Source organism: Scomber japonicus, chromosome 5 (genome assembly GCF_027409825.1).
Source record: "Scomber japonicus isolate fScoJap1 chromosome 5, fScoJap1.pri, whole genome shotgun sequence".
Taxonomy (NCBI): Eukaryota; Metazoa; Chordata; class Actinopteri; order Scombriformes; family Scombridae; genus Scomber; species Scomber japonicus.
Genome location: NC_070582.1, coordinates 4,939,675 through 4,957,093, shown reverse-complemented (window position 1 = coordinate 4,957,093; position 17,419 = coordinate 4,939,675). Strand labels below are relative to the sequence as shown.

The following is a 17,419-nucleotide window of genomic DNA, read 5'->3' as shown; positions in this document are numbered from 1 at the left end:
AAAACTACTCTGGTGAGAACTTCAGAGTTATTTGATCTTTTTTTTTAAGTGCCTGAATTCCCACTTTTCAAAATAAAAGTAGTTACAGATGTTGTGATCAGTGTCAGAGATTTAAAAATGAGGAACAGGTCAAGTTATGTTTTGCTAGTCTCATCATCTTGGCAGCAGCAGCAGCAGGTTTATCTGAATCAGTGTGTGACGCTGTAAAAGTGCAGCATCGATGACACAGAGAGGAAACCATCGAGAGTCACTGGAGACGACAGACAGGAAAGAGGAGAGGAGAGAGAGAGAGGAGAGACACACAAGCTGACAGACACAATGTGGAAAAGTTAGAGCATCAAGTTCATCACGTGGAGCAGTTTTTTTTTTTTAAATCTATTGAAGGATGTCATTAAAAGTTAAAAAAGAACTGAAATAGATTTGTCGGTGGCGATATCTGATTTAGCGAGGTGTGGTTTGTATTGGAGCCGGTTTGAAGCTGATAGTCGGGTGCCATCTTTTCCTTTTGGAGCCAGGCCCTATTAAATAAGGAGTGCTACTACTTTACTATTCCTATTCTCCAGACTGACCCTGAAGCCCTCATTCCCAAATTTCCAATGTTCAGCTGAAGCTAATAAGAAGCTATGTGTCCAAAAATACAGACTGGGAAAAAAATGCTCCAACTATCAAATCTGCAAAAGAGAAAAAAAAGGGTTTTCTTGATGTAGAAAAAGTTGTATAACGCAGCTACCAGCGAGGAACTTCCGTCTGCAGAAAAAAAACAAGTGCATTTGGTTTAAAACAGGCAGTAAGTTTGGAAAATATCGTCTTGATTACGCTAACCAAGAAGCTGCTGAAGCATGTTAATATTGTATTAAGTGAGACTTTAAAATACCTGAGCCAGAAAAATAAGTTTTAGATGTTAAGAGGGTACAAAGGGATGACAGGCCGTCCACTTTAAGCTCCTTTTTGTTAACTTGTGATTCACTGTATCTATGCAAATGCCCCAATATTACAACATGCATCATTCTCGTCCACTTTAAGACATAAGCCTCCTTCTTCTTTCTAATAATGTGTAGTTATCTAATGTAAAAGGCTATAAATCAATTCATAATCTCTGTGAGTTCAGTGTTGAGGTCTTGCCAGCACAGTTAGGATTAAATTCATTGTTAAATACGTTACCTGAGTCTTTTTCTTCATGGTCTTCTTTATGAGAGGGGACCAGCTGATGTGCTGCTGCTGCTTTATGGTGGTTTATAAGTGGAACGACTGTTTCTTAATTGGACCGTAGCGCCCAAAGGCAAAACCTATTCAGTACATGCAGGCAACCAGCCAGTCAATACACGTTAATTCATGACATCTAAAACATTAAAGGTAGTCGAGGTGCTCCAAAAGTTTATCGAAGACATTGAAGGCTCTAATAGCTGCTTACACTACAAGGACAACGTTAACATTTCTGCTTGCTGTAACTGACCTGCATAAATGTTAATGTCTTTTAAAATCATAGTTTTTGGCAATTAGACAAAGCAATTCGTATCTAATCTCAGAAGTACGATTTAGCTGCTTTGTGTTTGGATTTATATTGCCACCCTGTGGTGCAAGCGAGCTATACAGTAGTTACTCTGCAAATGTCTGGTGATGGTCTGCTGTCTATCTACACACACATACATACACACTCATGGTCACTTTAGCAATCAATCAATCAATCTTTATTTGTATAGCGCCAAATCACAACAGAGTCATCTCAAGGCACTTTACATATAGAGCAGGTTATAAACCGAACTCTTCAGGTTTTAACTTTAAAGAGACCCAACATTCCCACATGAGCAACAGTGGCGAGAAAAAACTCCCTTTTAACAGGAAGAACCCTCAGAACCAGACTCAGAGTGGGAGAACATCTGCCTCGACCGGTTGGGGTTGAGAGGAGAGAAAGGAAGGATAGAGGAGAACATTACATAGACTTACATTCATTTCCTGGAGACTCGGCCTAACTCTATAATCATTGACCCAAAGATCAGCTTTTTCCCAATTGAAGATGTGACTTTTGTCCCCAATTGGACAAGCTATCCTGAGTCCCCAAAAGTAGCTTATGACAGAACCACACACACTCACACTCACACACACACACACACACACACACACACACACACACACACACTGTGACTGACCAGGTCAAAACACTGTTATAAGTTTAGTGAGTTCTTCAATGTTTGATTTTACAATTATTCTGCTGGAGTATTGAGACCTGGTTCAGTTTTATGGTGATTTTGAGAAAAAATTTTATTACGGCCTTGTGCTTCACTCAGGCAGAATGAGCGAGGTTTTCTCAGTCAACTCGTCCTTAAATGCATGTTTTTCACTATCAAACTTAATTTTTTTGTATCGGCCAGTGTTAAACAAGACATTTTACCTCATCAGCTGCATTCCTCAACATCTTTACTAACTGAGGTGACTAAAGAGTGGATGGTTGACATCAGATTGTGGTTAGATTTTTAGAATAGATTAGTCTTTATCTTGATTGTACATGAACAACAAAATTGAAAGCAATCCTTATTGGTGCCGTAAGTAAGAAAAAGAAAGAAGGTGTTTATAAAAGAATAAAATAAATGAGTAATTAGTACTAAAACTAACAAAAAAAAACATAATACACACACATACACAAGACATCCCACTTGCTGCCATCAATATTGCACGATTCCCCTTAATATTACACTCACAATTGTTCTTATAGTTATTACAGGGTCAGGTTTTTGGAGCATTTAGAGCAGTTACTGTTATGTGGTCTGGACCAGAGTTAACCTATTGAGTGTGTATGCAGAAAACACACAAACCAGCCCGAGTAAAAACCGACTGCAGAGTAAGTGCGGTTAAGTGCGGTGACGGCTGGTGTGTGTCAGAGCTGTGTGAAGGTTGCAGTCAGGATGTGGATGGGTGGAGGAGATGTTCCGCTATGTGAGAGCTCTCCTTTCTCTGCTCTTCCTCCTCTTCCTTGTCTTCCTCCTGACCAGGACAGGATGTCAGAGCAGAGCAGAGCAGAGCAGAGCAGCGGGTGAGGAGGGGAGGAGGAGGGTAGGGGGGGGGAAGGAGGGGTTGAGGGTTGAGGGTTGATTTAACGCCACACAAGGAGCAGAGTGCCTGAAGATAAGAACAGGAAAAGGAGATTGTGTGAATATAAAGGCCCTCTGCTGACACTGATGATTTTCTTGCTTTTTCCTTTCAAGAGCAAAGTTTACACTAAATACAAAAACAGATGCTTCATTTCCTCGATCGCCAACTTTGCAGCCAACAAACAACTCTCAATTCCTCAGAAGAAAAGTGAATGTGAAGCTGTGAACAATGAGCACAAAACAAATGGAAAGCTGGATTCATCACATATATTTGTTTTGATTAAGTTCGTTATCTTGTTAACATTTGTGTGTTTTTCTTTTCCACAGAAGCAGCTCGTTACTGCCTGCAGGAAACACGTCAACGTCCATTTCAGACTTCTCTGTAAAAACCAACGATGATAACTTGTTATTGTATTCAAATGTTTGATTTATAATGAGACGTTGCTTCAAGATGTAATATTTTTACTGTTTTTTCGTTGTTGAGTAATCTGTTGAGTCTTTTTTCGATAAGTCAATTAGTTGTTCTGTCTATAAAATATCAGAAAATGGTGTCAGTGGTATCAATCAGTGTTTCCCAACGCTTCAGATTGTTGTTTTCTCCCGACCATTAGTCCTCAACCCAGAGTTTTTTGTCATAGGAGATTCAAGAAAACTTAAAATATTCACATTTCTGGAATGGATTTGGACATTTTTTCTTTAAAATATAACTAATAGTTGGCGATTAACTTAAAGGACCAGTGTGTAAGTTTTAGTGCCATCTAGTGGTGAGTATGCAGATTGAACCCCACCCCTCCTAATGTGTAGGAGAACCTGATGATGGCCGTGAAAACTCACAAAAAAATGCAAAAGACCCTTTTTAGAGTCTGTGTTTTATGTTTGTCCTTTCTGGGCTACTGTAGAAACATGGTGGAGTCTGTGGAAGAGGACCTGCCCTTTTATGTAGATATTCAAAGGTGACGAAAACACAAAGATTCTTATTATCAGGTGATTTTACACTACTTAAACCATACTGAAGAATATTACATTACATTTCTGCCAATACAGCCCCCTGAATCTTGCACACTGCTCCTTTAATAGTCAGCAACTAATCGGTTAATCGACTAATCATTGCAGCTTTAATCTAAACTGTTAGTAGTTTCTGTTGTTTGGGGATTTTTTTGCATGTGATTAGTGTGTTTCTATTCGTACATTATTCACACATTAAGGTCTGTTTTTACTGTTTTTATATTTTACTTTGAGGGTGTTTTTTATTTTTTATTTTCTCTTATGTATCTGGTTTTATTATTAGTTTGTCGTGTTGTCGTCCATTGTCTTCACAGGATAAGTTAAATTACATTATAAAACACTTAAAATGTTCTTATACCTGCTTATAACCACAATATATTGAGTTATTATATAAAGTAAATGTTGTGATTGATGTTGTGCACTAATTTTAAAGGATTCCTGGCTTTGATTTTCATATGTGATTTGAAATTAAATGCTAATAAAACAAGGCATGAGACCATGATCATATGCTCTCTGTGTATTATTTTACCTACAAGTCCTAATAATTGTCTATTTTCACCTCAACCTTGAAGCATCTGTGCTGTTTATGTCTCCTCTTACTGAATGTTCTCAGCAGCAGCTTCAATCAGAACAAACTGAACATCTGGGATGTACTGTGGTATTTCCGAGAGAAGAGGATTTCCACGCTGGTCACCACGCTCTCCTTCACTATGAAACCTGCAGAACAATTGAATAGAAGGAAGCGCTGCTGGCTGACTTTTTCCTCCCCCTAAAGACGCACTTCCCTTCCACACACTTCTACTCTGCTCATCTGAAACTGGCAGACGCACCAAACAGCAGCAGAGAAACATGGACGCCTTGATTTTGGTTTTATTTCTACTTTTGAGACTCGGCTGTGCATGTAAGTACTGCTGGTTGCTTATTGGGGACAAATTCAAACTGAAAGAAGACAAACAAAGACACAGTTCACTCTAACACTGACTGTATACGAAGCAGTATACTCGTGTGTGTGTGTGTGTGTGAAGTACAACCAGTAACTAAGTAAAACCACTGTGAACATTTAAAGTAGTTATTCATATTTGCATTGAAGAGGCCGTATAAGGTGATGTTTGTTATTAACTCTAACATACTGTTCAGGGTCAAATTTGACCTATTTTTACATTTGTGAGCTGTAAAAACACCTTGTACACATTTTCATTAGCTGGACTTTTCCTAATGCAACAAAGAACACACAAAAAAGTAAATAAAATACATTTTTTTAAATATATTTGTGCAGCTGATACACATACAGATACACATTTTTTGTACCAATTTGACCTGCATTTATTAAAAAAACAAAACAAACCACCAATCAAACATGCTGTATTCTCCATATTCTATAAAAAGCTCTACTGGATAATAATATAGTGATGGTAAATGACTTTTCTCCTTAAATGAATAGAATACACTCTGTCTGCACTCTTACAGCTTCATTAAGGATTAATCAAACATTTATAAATGACTGATGGGGAATTTATGAATTTGAACTAGTGTAGAGTCATAATATGAACAGTATGTAAGGTTTTAATGAAGGAATTATGATTGTATTATGTGATAGATGAACAGTTATTAGACACTCATTTGGTTTAAAATCTTTAAAATAATACAAAATGTGGTGGAAAGTTACTGAGTACATGTATTCAAGTACTGTCATTCAGCAGGTGTAGTTACTGATGACTCTGCAGATTAAGATTTTACATAAAAACTCAATGATTCATTTATAATATATGATGTATTATATTATTATATGTATATATATATTATTGTATGTCTGAGATGTTTTTGACTTTCTTTACTGTTTACTCTTCGTTTATTTATCGTAAAACCTTTTTTTTAATGAACGAAGTCAATTTATATAGAGTACATTCAAAAAAAGAAACAACATTCAATAATTGTGGGATAAAACAAACAATATTTGGATATAAATCATAAAAACACAACAGTATTGTACTGTTTCTAATGTGTTAGACTAAGTTAGACTATGAAAATGCTGGATAAGAAAACAGATGTGTGTTAAGTTGTTTTTCTTATCATTATTGTTCTTCTTAATATCATTAAAAGGGTGTAATGTTGCTTCACTTTGACCAACTACAACACTGAAATACCAGTAATAATAATCACTTCTAGTGCTTTAGTCTTGCTCATAAAACTAGTGCACATTTATTCAAGTAAAAGTTTGAATTCAGGACTTCTAACTTACTTCAAATGTACTTTATTCAGCTTTTACTCAAATATCTTCTTCTTCCACTAAGTACAGGACAGCGTAATTTGTGGCACATTCTTTAAAATATCTTGACTGTAATTTAAATAAGCGTCAGAATAACGCAGGCAGCCACAGGTTTGTCTTTTGGTCCTGTGAAGTTAAAAACATGATGAATTCTGAGTTTTAATCAAACAGAAAGTGATGGTATTCAAACAGGAAGTGTAGCACATTTAAAGATAAGATAAAAGTTGAAAATAAAGTAACTTTTAAAAAAAGATGACAATGAAAGGAATAACAAGAGGAAACTGGTTAAAACGTTGGTGAAAACTGTAGGAAACAAACATGAAGTTATTGACTATACTTTATTATTAATGACCTGCCACCTTTTATCCCTCAGCAACTAAAATTAAAACATCAATATTCATCTCTATGATTATGGAGAGTGTGCGGCTCAGTGAATGTTTGTTATTTATTTATTTGTAATGTATTTCTGGTAATGCTCTGACAGTTTCCTTTACCTTCCCACAAAAGGGACACAAACGTGTCTGTAAACTCTTAGGAAGGTTCCCAGAAAAGGAAGTTTATTGTAGTGGAAAATCACAGGAAAGCATACAACACATGCAAAGGAAACACTGAAGTATAAATTAACAATACGTTCATATTGACTTAAGTTTATATGGAGCTGCCTTGTTCGGAAGTTTTAAATTCAATACAACAACTGAACTCAAACATATAACTTATAGCCTATAGCCTATAGCGTATAGTTTGGCCTCTAACACCAAATTTTATAATTATCACCAGAAAACTTGAGTTAAAAACATGTTTTTCTTCCTGTTCCTTCAGTTCAATATTGTTTTCGTCTTTGTGCCGAATGATTAATGTGCGGATTGTTTTTCACATCCATCTGCTGAAGGAGGAAAGTTTCTGTGCGCCAACATTAAATCTGAGTTAATGGCGTGTACTTACGAGCACGATTTGTGATATCATTTGACATTACGACAAAATCAGGGCCAATCGTGGTCCAGTATGCAGGCTACACAACTGTTCGATAGAAACTCGAAGTCGCCAATGTACAAACACAGAGAAAGGACTTTATAATTAAATAAGGCACTATATGTTCAGTTCACACAAACAAATATACATTTTCTACATGACCACAAATGATTAAAACATACAGATTCATTTATTAGACATCTTCACTTCATGGATACACCCCCAATCAGTCTACATTTAAAACTAGAAAAGGTAAAGAAGGAAAAAAGACAAAGCCATTCCAAAACCAGAACAAGTATTTTTAAGTCCCTCTATTTATTTTTAATCAGGATACAAACTTTTAATAATTCAAGTCAACGCCTTCAATGCCTTTACTGTCATTGCACAGCTATACAACAAAATTGTGTGTCCCCAGTGGCTGATAATACATAAAAACAGCAACAAACTATGTATATAAAACAATAGACAATGAGACAGATAAAATACACCATGGAAAAAAAAGAGAATATAAAAATGGTAGTAATTAATATAGGGATAAGAGCAATAGTTACAGTCTTAATTCGAGGGGCATACACAGTACACACTATTGCATAGTTGATGAATTTATCATTTTAATGGCACTCGAGAAAAAACTGATATTTATAACACACTGTAATGTAGTTGTTGGCAGATATAAGTGTTCATTAATGTGTTTGTTTGCAACCATAAGTTGAGGCTCCTGTATAACCAGATAAACAATATAGTAAAACACAGTTGTAATAATATAAAGTAGGGTTTTATAGGAGCAGGTTCTTAATAATCAACAGATGTCACTGTCAGCTGCTTTTAAAGAGACTCTTCAGCAGAAAGTACTTCCTAAATAAGTTGCTGTTGAGAGAAGAAAACACATTTTCAGTTCCCTGGGCATTACAAACAAAACTTGTTCACCTTGTAACTATTTATTATTTTCTCTGCAGATCTATAAACAGGTATTGGGTGTACAGATGAAACAATAAATTAACTGATGAGTTCATCAAAAAATGAACTGGCAATGATTTTTATTAAATAATCGCCATTTTATCCAGCAAAAATACCACATTTTATAGGCATCAATCACTATTTCATACTTTTATTTGTCATGTATGAAAGTAAACAGCATTATTGGCACTTTTTCAAATTAAAGACTTGATAAACTAAAAGATTAATTTATTACCTGTGGAAAAAAGGCAGATTAATTGAGAATGAAGAGAAGAATGTTGCTTAAGTTGTTATTAAAGATGCAGTATGTAGAATTTAGTGGCATCTAAAAGGAGTGGACTTGACAGAAATGGAATATAATATTCATAAATAACTTTTAATTAGTGTGTAATCACCTGAAAATAAGAATTGTTGTGTTTCTGCTACCTCTAAATGAGCACCATCTTGCACTGCCATGTTTCTACAGTAGCCCAGACGGGATAAACCACATAACGGCTCTAGAGAGGGTCTCTCATGTTAAACTTGACTGCTAAGTGCCTCATAATCTTACACACTGGTCCTCTAAATGTTTTGTCACTGACTCTGATGTGATCTTGTGTCTCCTCAGCGGGTTTCCTTGTCGTACTGAACCCGAAGAAGTTGTGTCTGCTCGCCTACAACCAGAGGGTCGTACTGGGTCAATGTGACATCACTAACTCCGCACAGCAGTGGACGTGGTTGGACGGAGCCAGATTGATCAACACTCAGTCTTCTCTGTGTCTGTGGGCCGATCCGAGCCCCCGCGTACCCGGCCACGCCCGCTTGGTCAATCTGAAGCCCTGTAGCGTGGCTCCGGCATGGGAATGCAACAGCATGACGCGAACGTTCGGATTGGCTGGCACGCAGATGTACCTGAAGAAACAGGGGGCCCGCGTGGCGATGAGGGAAAAGCCGAACTCTTCAGACTGGAGCCGATATGAGGTGGACTCAGGAGGGAACACGCTGATATCATCTTTATGTCCTGAGACAGGTGAGAGATGACGGCAGCATTGCAGGTTTGATGTTGACCAAGAAAACCAAAACTTATAACTCTAAACTTTTATATTCATTTAAAGGGTAACTACACAGCCACACTCTCCTCCCTCTCACCATATTGACTGCACAGGTCGACTGTTCAGAGCGTGGCCTTGTGGTTATGTAGTGTATGACACTGCTGTTAGACTCTCTGAGCCTGATTAACTAAGATCCCAAATAAAGGGTACTAAATTGTGTGTGCAGCGCAACAGATTGCATGTTTGGTTAGCGTAAGTTTTGTGTGTGATCTACTAAGAATAACTGCAAATGACAACAGGTGCAGACAGCAGTATTGAAATCCTGCAAGGGCGAAATGAAATGTGATCCCAGGGAATCAGAGGTTCTAGTGGAAGAGGTTAACAAACATATTGAGATATAGCAAAAAAATATTACCAGAAAAACCTCCATATGGGAGAGTATTTGTGACAAAGTCAATGCTGTTAGTAAAACATAAAAATCCACTCCAAAAATATTGACACAGGTGGAAAAAACCTGTTCTCTCTGTATTGTGTCATTGTGCCTCCGTCTCCTCCTCTCCACAGTAACAGCTGGTTAATACCTGCCCTTCAAATGTATTATTCATAAGCACAGTTTGCCGCCACCAAACTTACCTTTAGGTTTGGTGAATCACAATGCATGTGCTAAATAACATATTTGCATTTTCTCCTCCTTATATTTTGCACACTGGGATTAAAATGCCCCATATTGCATATTCATTATGTCGAATGTACTAAATGGACAGCACGTATTTTGTTGCACATTTGAAAGACGTTAGACTCAGTGTCTCCTGTGTCTGTGCTGGAAACACAGATGAGCTTCTGGAGTTTTGACCGTCACTTGAAGCACATTCATGGCCATTTGTAAAAGTTTCTGATATCTGTGTTATTGCTGAGCTAGCGACTCTGCTATGAGAGGCTCTCTGGTGTGAGTGTGTCAGTACATAGCCGTAGCCCTGCTGTTTATCATGTTAACTCTGGATACAGCCTAGTTTGTTATCAGTGAGCACATGTGTTGCATTTACTGCCTCAGAAAAGGAATAAATCTTTGGGTTATTTGTCTAACCTATTTTCTGAGTAGCTCAACGTTGCCTCTCTTGCCGTCTCTTATCAGGCTTTTTAACGCTACCATCAGCAGTATGTGAGAGGCACAAACTGAGCCTAACAGTTAATCATTGTTGTGATATTTATACTTAGCAGCAGCTGATACGAAATAGACCTCAGAGTTTTGTCTTTTACGACCCGATAAGAGAAATTGGTTGAACTGAATTTGCAAACCAATCAGACAGAAATAAGGTCATTTTGAGCAGAAAAAGTAGTTTTTACCCCCAATGTGCACATGAAATCAGCTGTATTACCATCATATGCCAACGTAGACCTATGAGATTATGTGTTAAGCGTAAAAAAACAGATTTAGGTGTGTTGAAGTCCTGTATCAACATAATCCCCCATTCACCATCTCCTAGTCACTCTGACTGTGACGGTTTGCTGTTTCCAGTTCTTCTTTATTTATTTATTTAATGGTTGTAAAAACAACCTTAAAATAAATAACTTAGTATTAATGATGTAATTCTCATTTAGCAATTGTTTTACTTCTGTGTTGTTAGATGCCTTCATAAACCTATTTGTGTTTTTGTCCAGTACAGTCCTTTCATATCATGTTTTATAGTTTTATTTATGCAGATTAGAAAGAAATAATAAAATAAAAGAGGGAGAGAGAGAAAAGAGAGTAGTCCCATTGATTTACAAGCTCCTCCACTCCTCATCCTGACCTCTGACATTGTTATAGCCGTTAGTTCACTGAGTCACTAAAGCAGGAAGAACATCAGCAGTGTTCTTCCTGTTGGAGCCGCTCAAGGCCGAGAGCATCTCAGCCAACAAACCACAGAAGGTCCTAAAATTTTTGTACAATGCGATGGCCTCCGGAGATACCGCTGCAAGTCAAAAGGTGACATCCAAAACACCTAATTGATCCAAAAAAGGTCAAATATCTTAGAATCAACCATTTTTTTCCACTTTAGTTATTTGAATCTGCAATCATTCAGTCAATCTTCCCCACTAGGCTGAGAGTTAATCTAAGATTAATAATCCCAAACCAACAATGAACTGAACAATGTCTAGTGTGTAGAGCTTTAATAATTACATTTATTAGTTAATAGTCATAAAATTAATGGCCAGCTATCTTGATCATTGAATAATTATTTGGTATTTTTCTAGCACAAATACCAAATTTCCACTGTCAAATGTGACTATTTGATGCTTTTCTTTGTCATATATGAAATTAAACTGAGCGTCATAAACAGAAAAATATAAAACACTTGACTGATCCTTTAAATACCACTTGATAAATTGCTATTATTGTTTCTGGGATTGACATATGGTAAAAACACAACAATAAAATATGTCAAAAGTGTAGAACATGAACAGCAATTCAATGACTAGCGGTTATATTCTGTAATATGTAAAAGAGTTTAAAACAAAAAAATGTTCTTTTTAAAAAATGTATTTTTTCAGTGAAACAATCCATGTTTTGTCTTTTGTTTTTCACTATACTCAGATTCCTTTCTGATTATTTTTCAGAAACAACTTTGGCCTCCACCAGTTTCCACGTATCCACACATAAACCTCTGGGAGTCACCAGCACCATCTACGCCATCAAAAGTCCCGCCATAACTGTCACTGATGAACAATTATCAAACACAGTAAAAACACACAGGACCACCAGACAAGTCACAACCTCAAAGGTCCACAGCTCAATAACTAATGGAGCTTCATCGTATATAAATGACATCAACAAACCTCGGACCCGGAGATCGGTAACGGCAGATTTGAACCCTGACGGTTTGTCTTCAGTCACGGAGCACTCAGGGTTGAACAGCAGCCATATTGTCTCATCAAGTCCGACTGAGTTCACAACTGATCCAGGATCCACGGACGTATTGGAGAGTGTGTCAGCTAGAAATGTCCCTCAGGTCGGAACTGAAGCCAAGACGCCATCAGGACAACAAGACATTTCCACCTCCACCTCCTTCACTTCGTCATCCTCCTCCTCCTCTTCTTCTTCTTCTTCTTCTTCCTCCTCCTCCACCTCTTCTTCTTCTGCTGTACCTGAGCCTGAAACGGAAACTGCAGCTGTGACTCTGGTTCCCTCCACAGGTTCCTCACACATGAACACAAGCAGCAACACAGACGTTCTGTCTATTTCGGAGGTCTCATCTACGTCCTCTGATACTACTGTTCATGTACCTGCTGTTTCTAACCAAACCTCAACTTCTACAACTCGTTCAACTACTGATGAAAAGGTAAAACACATTATGACCGACCTGCCACCTACATCCACCACTGCTGCACCCCCTACAACTGCTCCAGGACCTTCCACGGTTGAATCTACATCATCTATGGAGACGTCTCAGCCATCCACCCCTCCTCTGCTGACTACAACTTCCCAAACTTCACCTGCGGGTACTTCGACCATTATGACAATCTCTACTGTTCATCAAAGCATCTCAGAGAGCGCCACAATTCAAAATGCTCCACCAGCATCCTCGACTGATTCAGAGAGGATCATCACGTCAATGCCAAAAGCCCCCAACACGACACCAACAGACCCAACCACAACGCCAATAGAGGCACCGACAACCAGACCTGTAACCACATCTGTAACCACCACAACTGCACCCACTACCCCCGAAACGCCAACCATGACAACCACGCAGACCATAACCACCCCAACTCCAGCCATAACCACCCCGACTCCAGCCATAACCACCCCGACTCCAGCCATAACCACCCCAACTCCAATCATAACCACCCCAACTCCTGCCATAACCACCCCAACTCCAATCATAACCACCCCAACTCCAATCATAACCACCCCAACTCCTGCCATAACCACCCCAACTCCAGCCATAACCACCCCAACTCCAGCCATAACCACCCCAACTCCAATCATAACCACCCCAACTCCAGCCATAACCACCCCAACTACCACCAAATCTGTCACAACTACCATCCAAACCACAGAAGCTACCACTCCAACCACCACAACCAGTACAACGACGACAACAGCAACCACCACCACCACACTTCCTCCAACTACAACTACACCAACTACCCTTCCGACCACAACACCAGAATTAACCACCACCACACCTGTAAGTACACCCCTGCTACTTTACATTTACATTTGTCTAGGAATGTGTTTCCATCCACCTGTTTTTATTTGCAATTTTTATTTGTGCATAAAATACACAGAAAATTTGAAAATGATCATATCAGTAATCAATACCTTTTAAAGTATTGACTGACATAAATCGATACTAAGTTGTATCGAAACGTCTCCCATTAATCGATACCTGCAATCGATCCTTTTTGCACTCAGAGCTAGAAAATATGACTATTTGTATGGACTTGCTCACAGCCAATCAATGCAAGCATTCTTGGATTTAATGCGACATGTGATTGGCCCACTGCCACAGCAGCTACAACCCGTCTGTGGTGGTGAAGTCGTGAGTGAATTTGAGTTAGTGCGCTTAGCAGTTCAGCAGCCAAGATGCCAACTAAACGCTCTAAAGTGTGTCTATACTACACGCCTGTTACACCGGATTAACACGAGCACTAAATGTGTAATAACCCGTATTGAATGAAGTACTCAGTTGGTATGAGTATCACTTTAAGGGTACTTGGCTTGGTACTGGTATCATCATTTTTTAAATGATACCCAGCCCTAGCCAGGTGTGTGAGTGAATGGGTAAATGTGGCTTTGAGTAGTCAGAAGACTAGAAAGGTGCTATGTAAGTGCAGTCCATTTACTTCAAACATATTAAATAATGTAATGAGGGTGTGTGTATTTGGTGTATCTGTGTGTGTGTGTGTGTGTGTGTGTGTGTGTGTTAACTTCTCTGTTTGGTCAAAGTAATATTTAATATATAATAATAATATTTCTTCAAGAAGGTTGAGTGTCAATAAGTAATGAACTGGAGATGGAGGTTGTGCCTCAACAAAGGGATTCTCAGTGGAGTGCTAAACCCAAATATTTTTTCAGTTTTCCTATTTAAAGAGTACAAACTACTAATATTTCATATGTTTATTTGTCTCACATCACAATAATAAAGTCAGTAAGGCATTTTCACTTCTGCTGATATGTCTCCAGTGTTTAGTTTTGGGATCGTTGTTCCATTAAAAGTTTGAAGAGAAGTTTTTTTTTTTTTAACCTTATCTGACAGGAAACGTCTTTTTTCAGGATCACATTGACACAGTTACACACATTCAAACCTGGAAGCTGCTCAGTATAAACAGTCTGATCTGACGGCCACTGAGCAATGGAGTGGTTTTGGGTTCAGGGCCTTGCTCGAGGGCACTTTGGTGGTGTTAATGACAGAAGTTTAACCTCTGCTTTTTCTCTTTCCCCACCCACATTTATCCGGTCACAGGCTCACTTCTCTAACCTTTACACCACCACTGTCCACATTGTAGCTTCACTACTGTAACAGGCTGATCTCAGTCTGTCTCACCCAGACTTCCTGTAGGTAAATTATGATTGAATAGTTTCGGTAAATCGCAGAAATAGCAGCGAGAGGTGAACAGGAAGCACACTTCAAAGCTTCAGAAACCTGTGACTAACATCAAAGATGCTTTACAAGAATGACCAAGCAGTTTAAAGAAATCAGTGTTTATATGTGGAAGAGGTTTGTCAGTGATACTGTGCAGACTGAAAGAACAAAGGAGGGAAAGAATAAAAAAAACTAAATGAATGTAATGTTGTGGCTGCTCTCAGTGTCTGAAACATAAATCAGTACCAACAGATTTGCTTTTTGTTTCCTGTCAGAATTAAATATTTTAGTCCAGTTTAAACTTTGACCGAAACTTTTCTTCTCACCTAAACAGCACACATTTAATATTTAAAAATGTTTCACTTTTTTCTTTAAATCATTTGTGTTTGCTTTTGTCTACCTTTGTTTGATGTGTACAATAGTGAGACTGGCAGGAAACACGTAGAGAGATTAAAAACAGGGACATGGTTATCTTCATCTGTCTGAATAGTTTGATATAATGTTTTAAAGATGATGATGCCTGGTGGAAAATTACAGACATGACGAATCATCAGAGGAAACTGTGATAAACAGATCTGTGTTCAGGTGGCGTGAAGGAGAACTACAACTATGATGATGATCATGTGGTTGTCATGATGATATAATGATTATTTTTATTAATTCTATTTTAATTATTTTATTTTATAACTCTATGTATGTAAATAAAGCACTTAGAAAATAACCATTATCATCAATCGTTTAAAGACAATCTGACAGAAATACATCAACCATCTGTGAAGGTTGATCACAGTTTTCCAGACTGCCAAACGTCACTGTGGCTCAGAGGTTAAGATACCGTCCATGAACCCAAACGTCCCACCTTTCCTGTCATCACTCCACTCTCACCATCTGATAAAAGAGCAAATGATTCACCATATATTATTGGAGAATCAAGGTTTCCACATCCAGACTAACACAAAGGTATTATGGCTCAATTATGAAAACATATATTCAGTTTATGAAGTTCCAGCTTCTTAAATGTGGTTAGTTTCTGTTTTCTTTAGTCCTCTCTAACAGTAAACCTGATCATCTTTGGGTTGTGGATTGTTAGTTGGGACAAAACAAGACATTTGAGGGCATCATATTGGACTTGGTAAACAATGATAGACATTTTTCAACATTATCTGACAATTTACAGATCAAACAAATAAACAATTCGTTGAAGTAGTCTAACCCTAACCCTCACCTGATATATTAAATCTGAGAAACAACAGCAGCAAAGCTAAATGGAGAACACAACACCGCCTGTACTGAAGCATTCAATGCCTGACTGAGAACTAGCTGAAACCGTCATTAATAACTCCTTAAAGGGGCCATATTATGTTTTATGTGATTTCCTGTTTGTTATATAATGGAATAATGTTTGATATCTTTGTTAAACATGATAAAAGTTCACGTTAACATTTGTAGAAATCATAAACACAGGTTTCAACCTATGAACACTTAATTTCTAATGAGTGTGCACATGCCTATGAACAGCATGGATGTACAATAAAAGCTGCCAGTTTTCCCCCCGGTGGTCACTTGCGGGATTGCAGCAAAAATGCATTTTCCTCATAGTCCACCATTGTAAAAGAGACATCTGTAAAACTGTTGATAGGACACCTCAAACTGCAATCAAAGCCAATCATGACTCTTTCTATTAGGAAGTTTTGATCCATGAAGGTTTCATAAAAAGTAAAAAATAAGGTTTCATTCGTAAAACTTTTTTCGAGCCTTAAAGTCTGTGACATCCCCGCAATGTAAAGTTGGGGCCTTTTCGGCTCATGTGCTCGTTAAGCAAATCTTATTTGATTGAATTTTTAGTCAGGTATCCAGATCTTATAATAGATCCATGATGTTGTGCAGCTTTGGTTGCTAAGGTTGTTGCTAAGGGGTTTCCATGTGTTGTTCATGTTGTCCACTCTCATATTTCAGATCATTTTTGGGCTCAAACGTGTATGGACGGATTTTAGACATTGATGTTTTGAGTAATGAACAAGAAAAAATAATGAGATTGGAGCGCCTTGGTAGCTGAGTGGTTACTATGCACATAACAGCAGCATCCCTGGTTCGATTCTGGCAAGGCGTCCCATCCCCCATCTCTCTCCCACTAGTGAAATCTGCACTAGTTTATTCTAAAGCATACTGAAAACTACTGAATCGACATTGAGCTTCTTGAATTCTAAAAGGACTTTCAGAGTATTTTACAGATCTGAATACTTCTTCTATCAGTGTGAGATTATGCAAACAGTCTGGAGAAACTAAAGGGTATTTCTTCAGTTCATGTTGACACACTGATACTAATCAAGCCTTTTAATGAGCGACCATGTCCTTCACTCTTTGATGAGATTCTTTCTCCAAATGAATGTTCACGAATCTATTGTTAGAGCTTTTTCCTTTGGACCGGAAGCCTCTTCCTGGTTGGATAACTCTCATTCAACTTTAATAACAACAGTACATTATGCTCTGATGGATGGAGCTCCAGTTTGATGCTAAAGGTCATCAGAGAAAGTC

General features: G+C 38.0%; 2 protein-coding genes across 2 annotated transcripts in view; both read left to right on the top strand.

The window, feature by feature from the left end:
- The first annotated feature begins 4,906 nt into the window (after positions 1-4,906).
- Positions 4,907-12,561, top strand: LOC128359040 (uncharacterized). Its single transcript, XM_053319456.1, has 4 exons — positions 4,907-4,992; positions 8,891-9,292; positions 11,913-12,369; positions 12,489-12,561. Exons 1-4 carry the CDS (start codon positions 4,941-4,943, stop codon positions 12,559-12,561), a joined length of 984 nt encoding a protein of 327 aa, XP_053175431.1. The 5' UTR covers positions 4,907-4,940.
- Positions 12,562-12,860: 299 nt separating this feature from the next.
- LOC128359039 (receptor-type tyrosine-protein phosphatase beta-like) overlaps positions 12,861-17,419 on the top strand; it is a 58,463-nt gene continuing 53,904 nt past the window's right edge. Inside the window, 1 exon segment of the mRNA XM_053319455.1 lies at positions 12,861-13,486. Coding sequence (XP_053175430.1) covers positions 12,908-13,486 — 579 coding nt within the window. The 5' untranslated portion in view covers positions 12,861-12,907.

What these genes read in the sequence shown, in the direction of transcription:
- LOC128359040 (XM_053319456.1), top strand. Translation starts at nt 4,941, where the DNA reads ATGGACGCCTTGATTTTGGTTTTATTTCTACTTTTGAGACTCGGCTGT. An exon ending in TTTGAGACTCGGCTGTGCAT is followed by an intron (nt 4,993 to 8,890) that starts GTAAGTACTGCT and finishes GTGTCTCCTCAG; the next exon opens with CGGGTTTCCTTGTCGTACTG. An exon ending in ACCTCCACCTCCTTCACTTC is followed by an intron (nt 12,370 to 12,488) that starts GTCATCCTCCTC and finishes TTCCCTCCACAG; the next exon opens with GTTCCTCACACATGAACACA.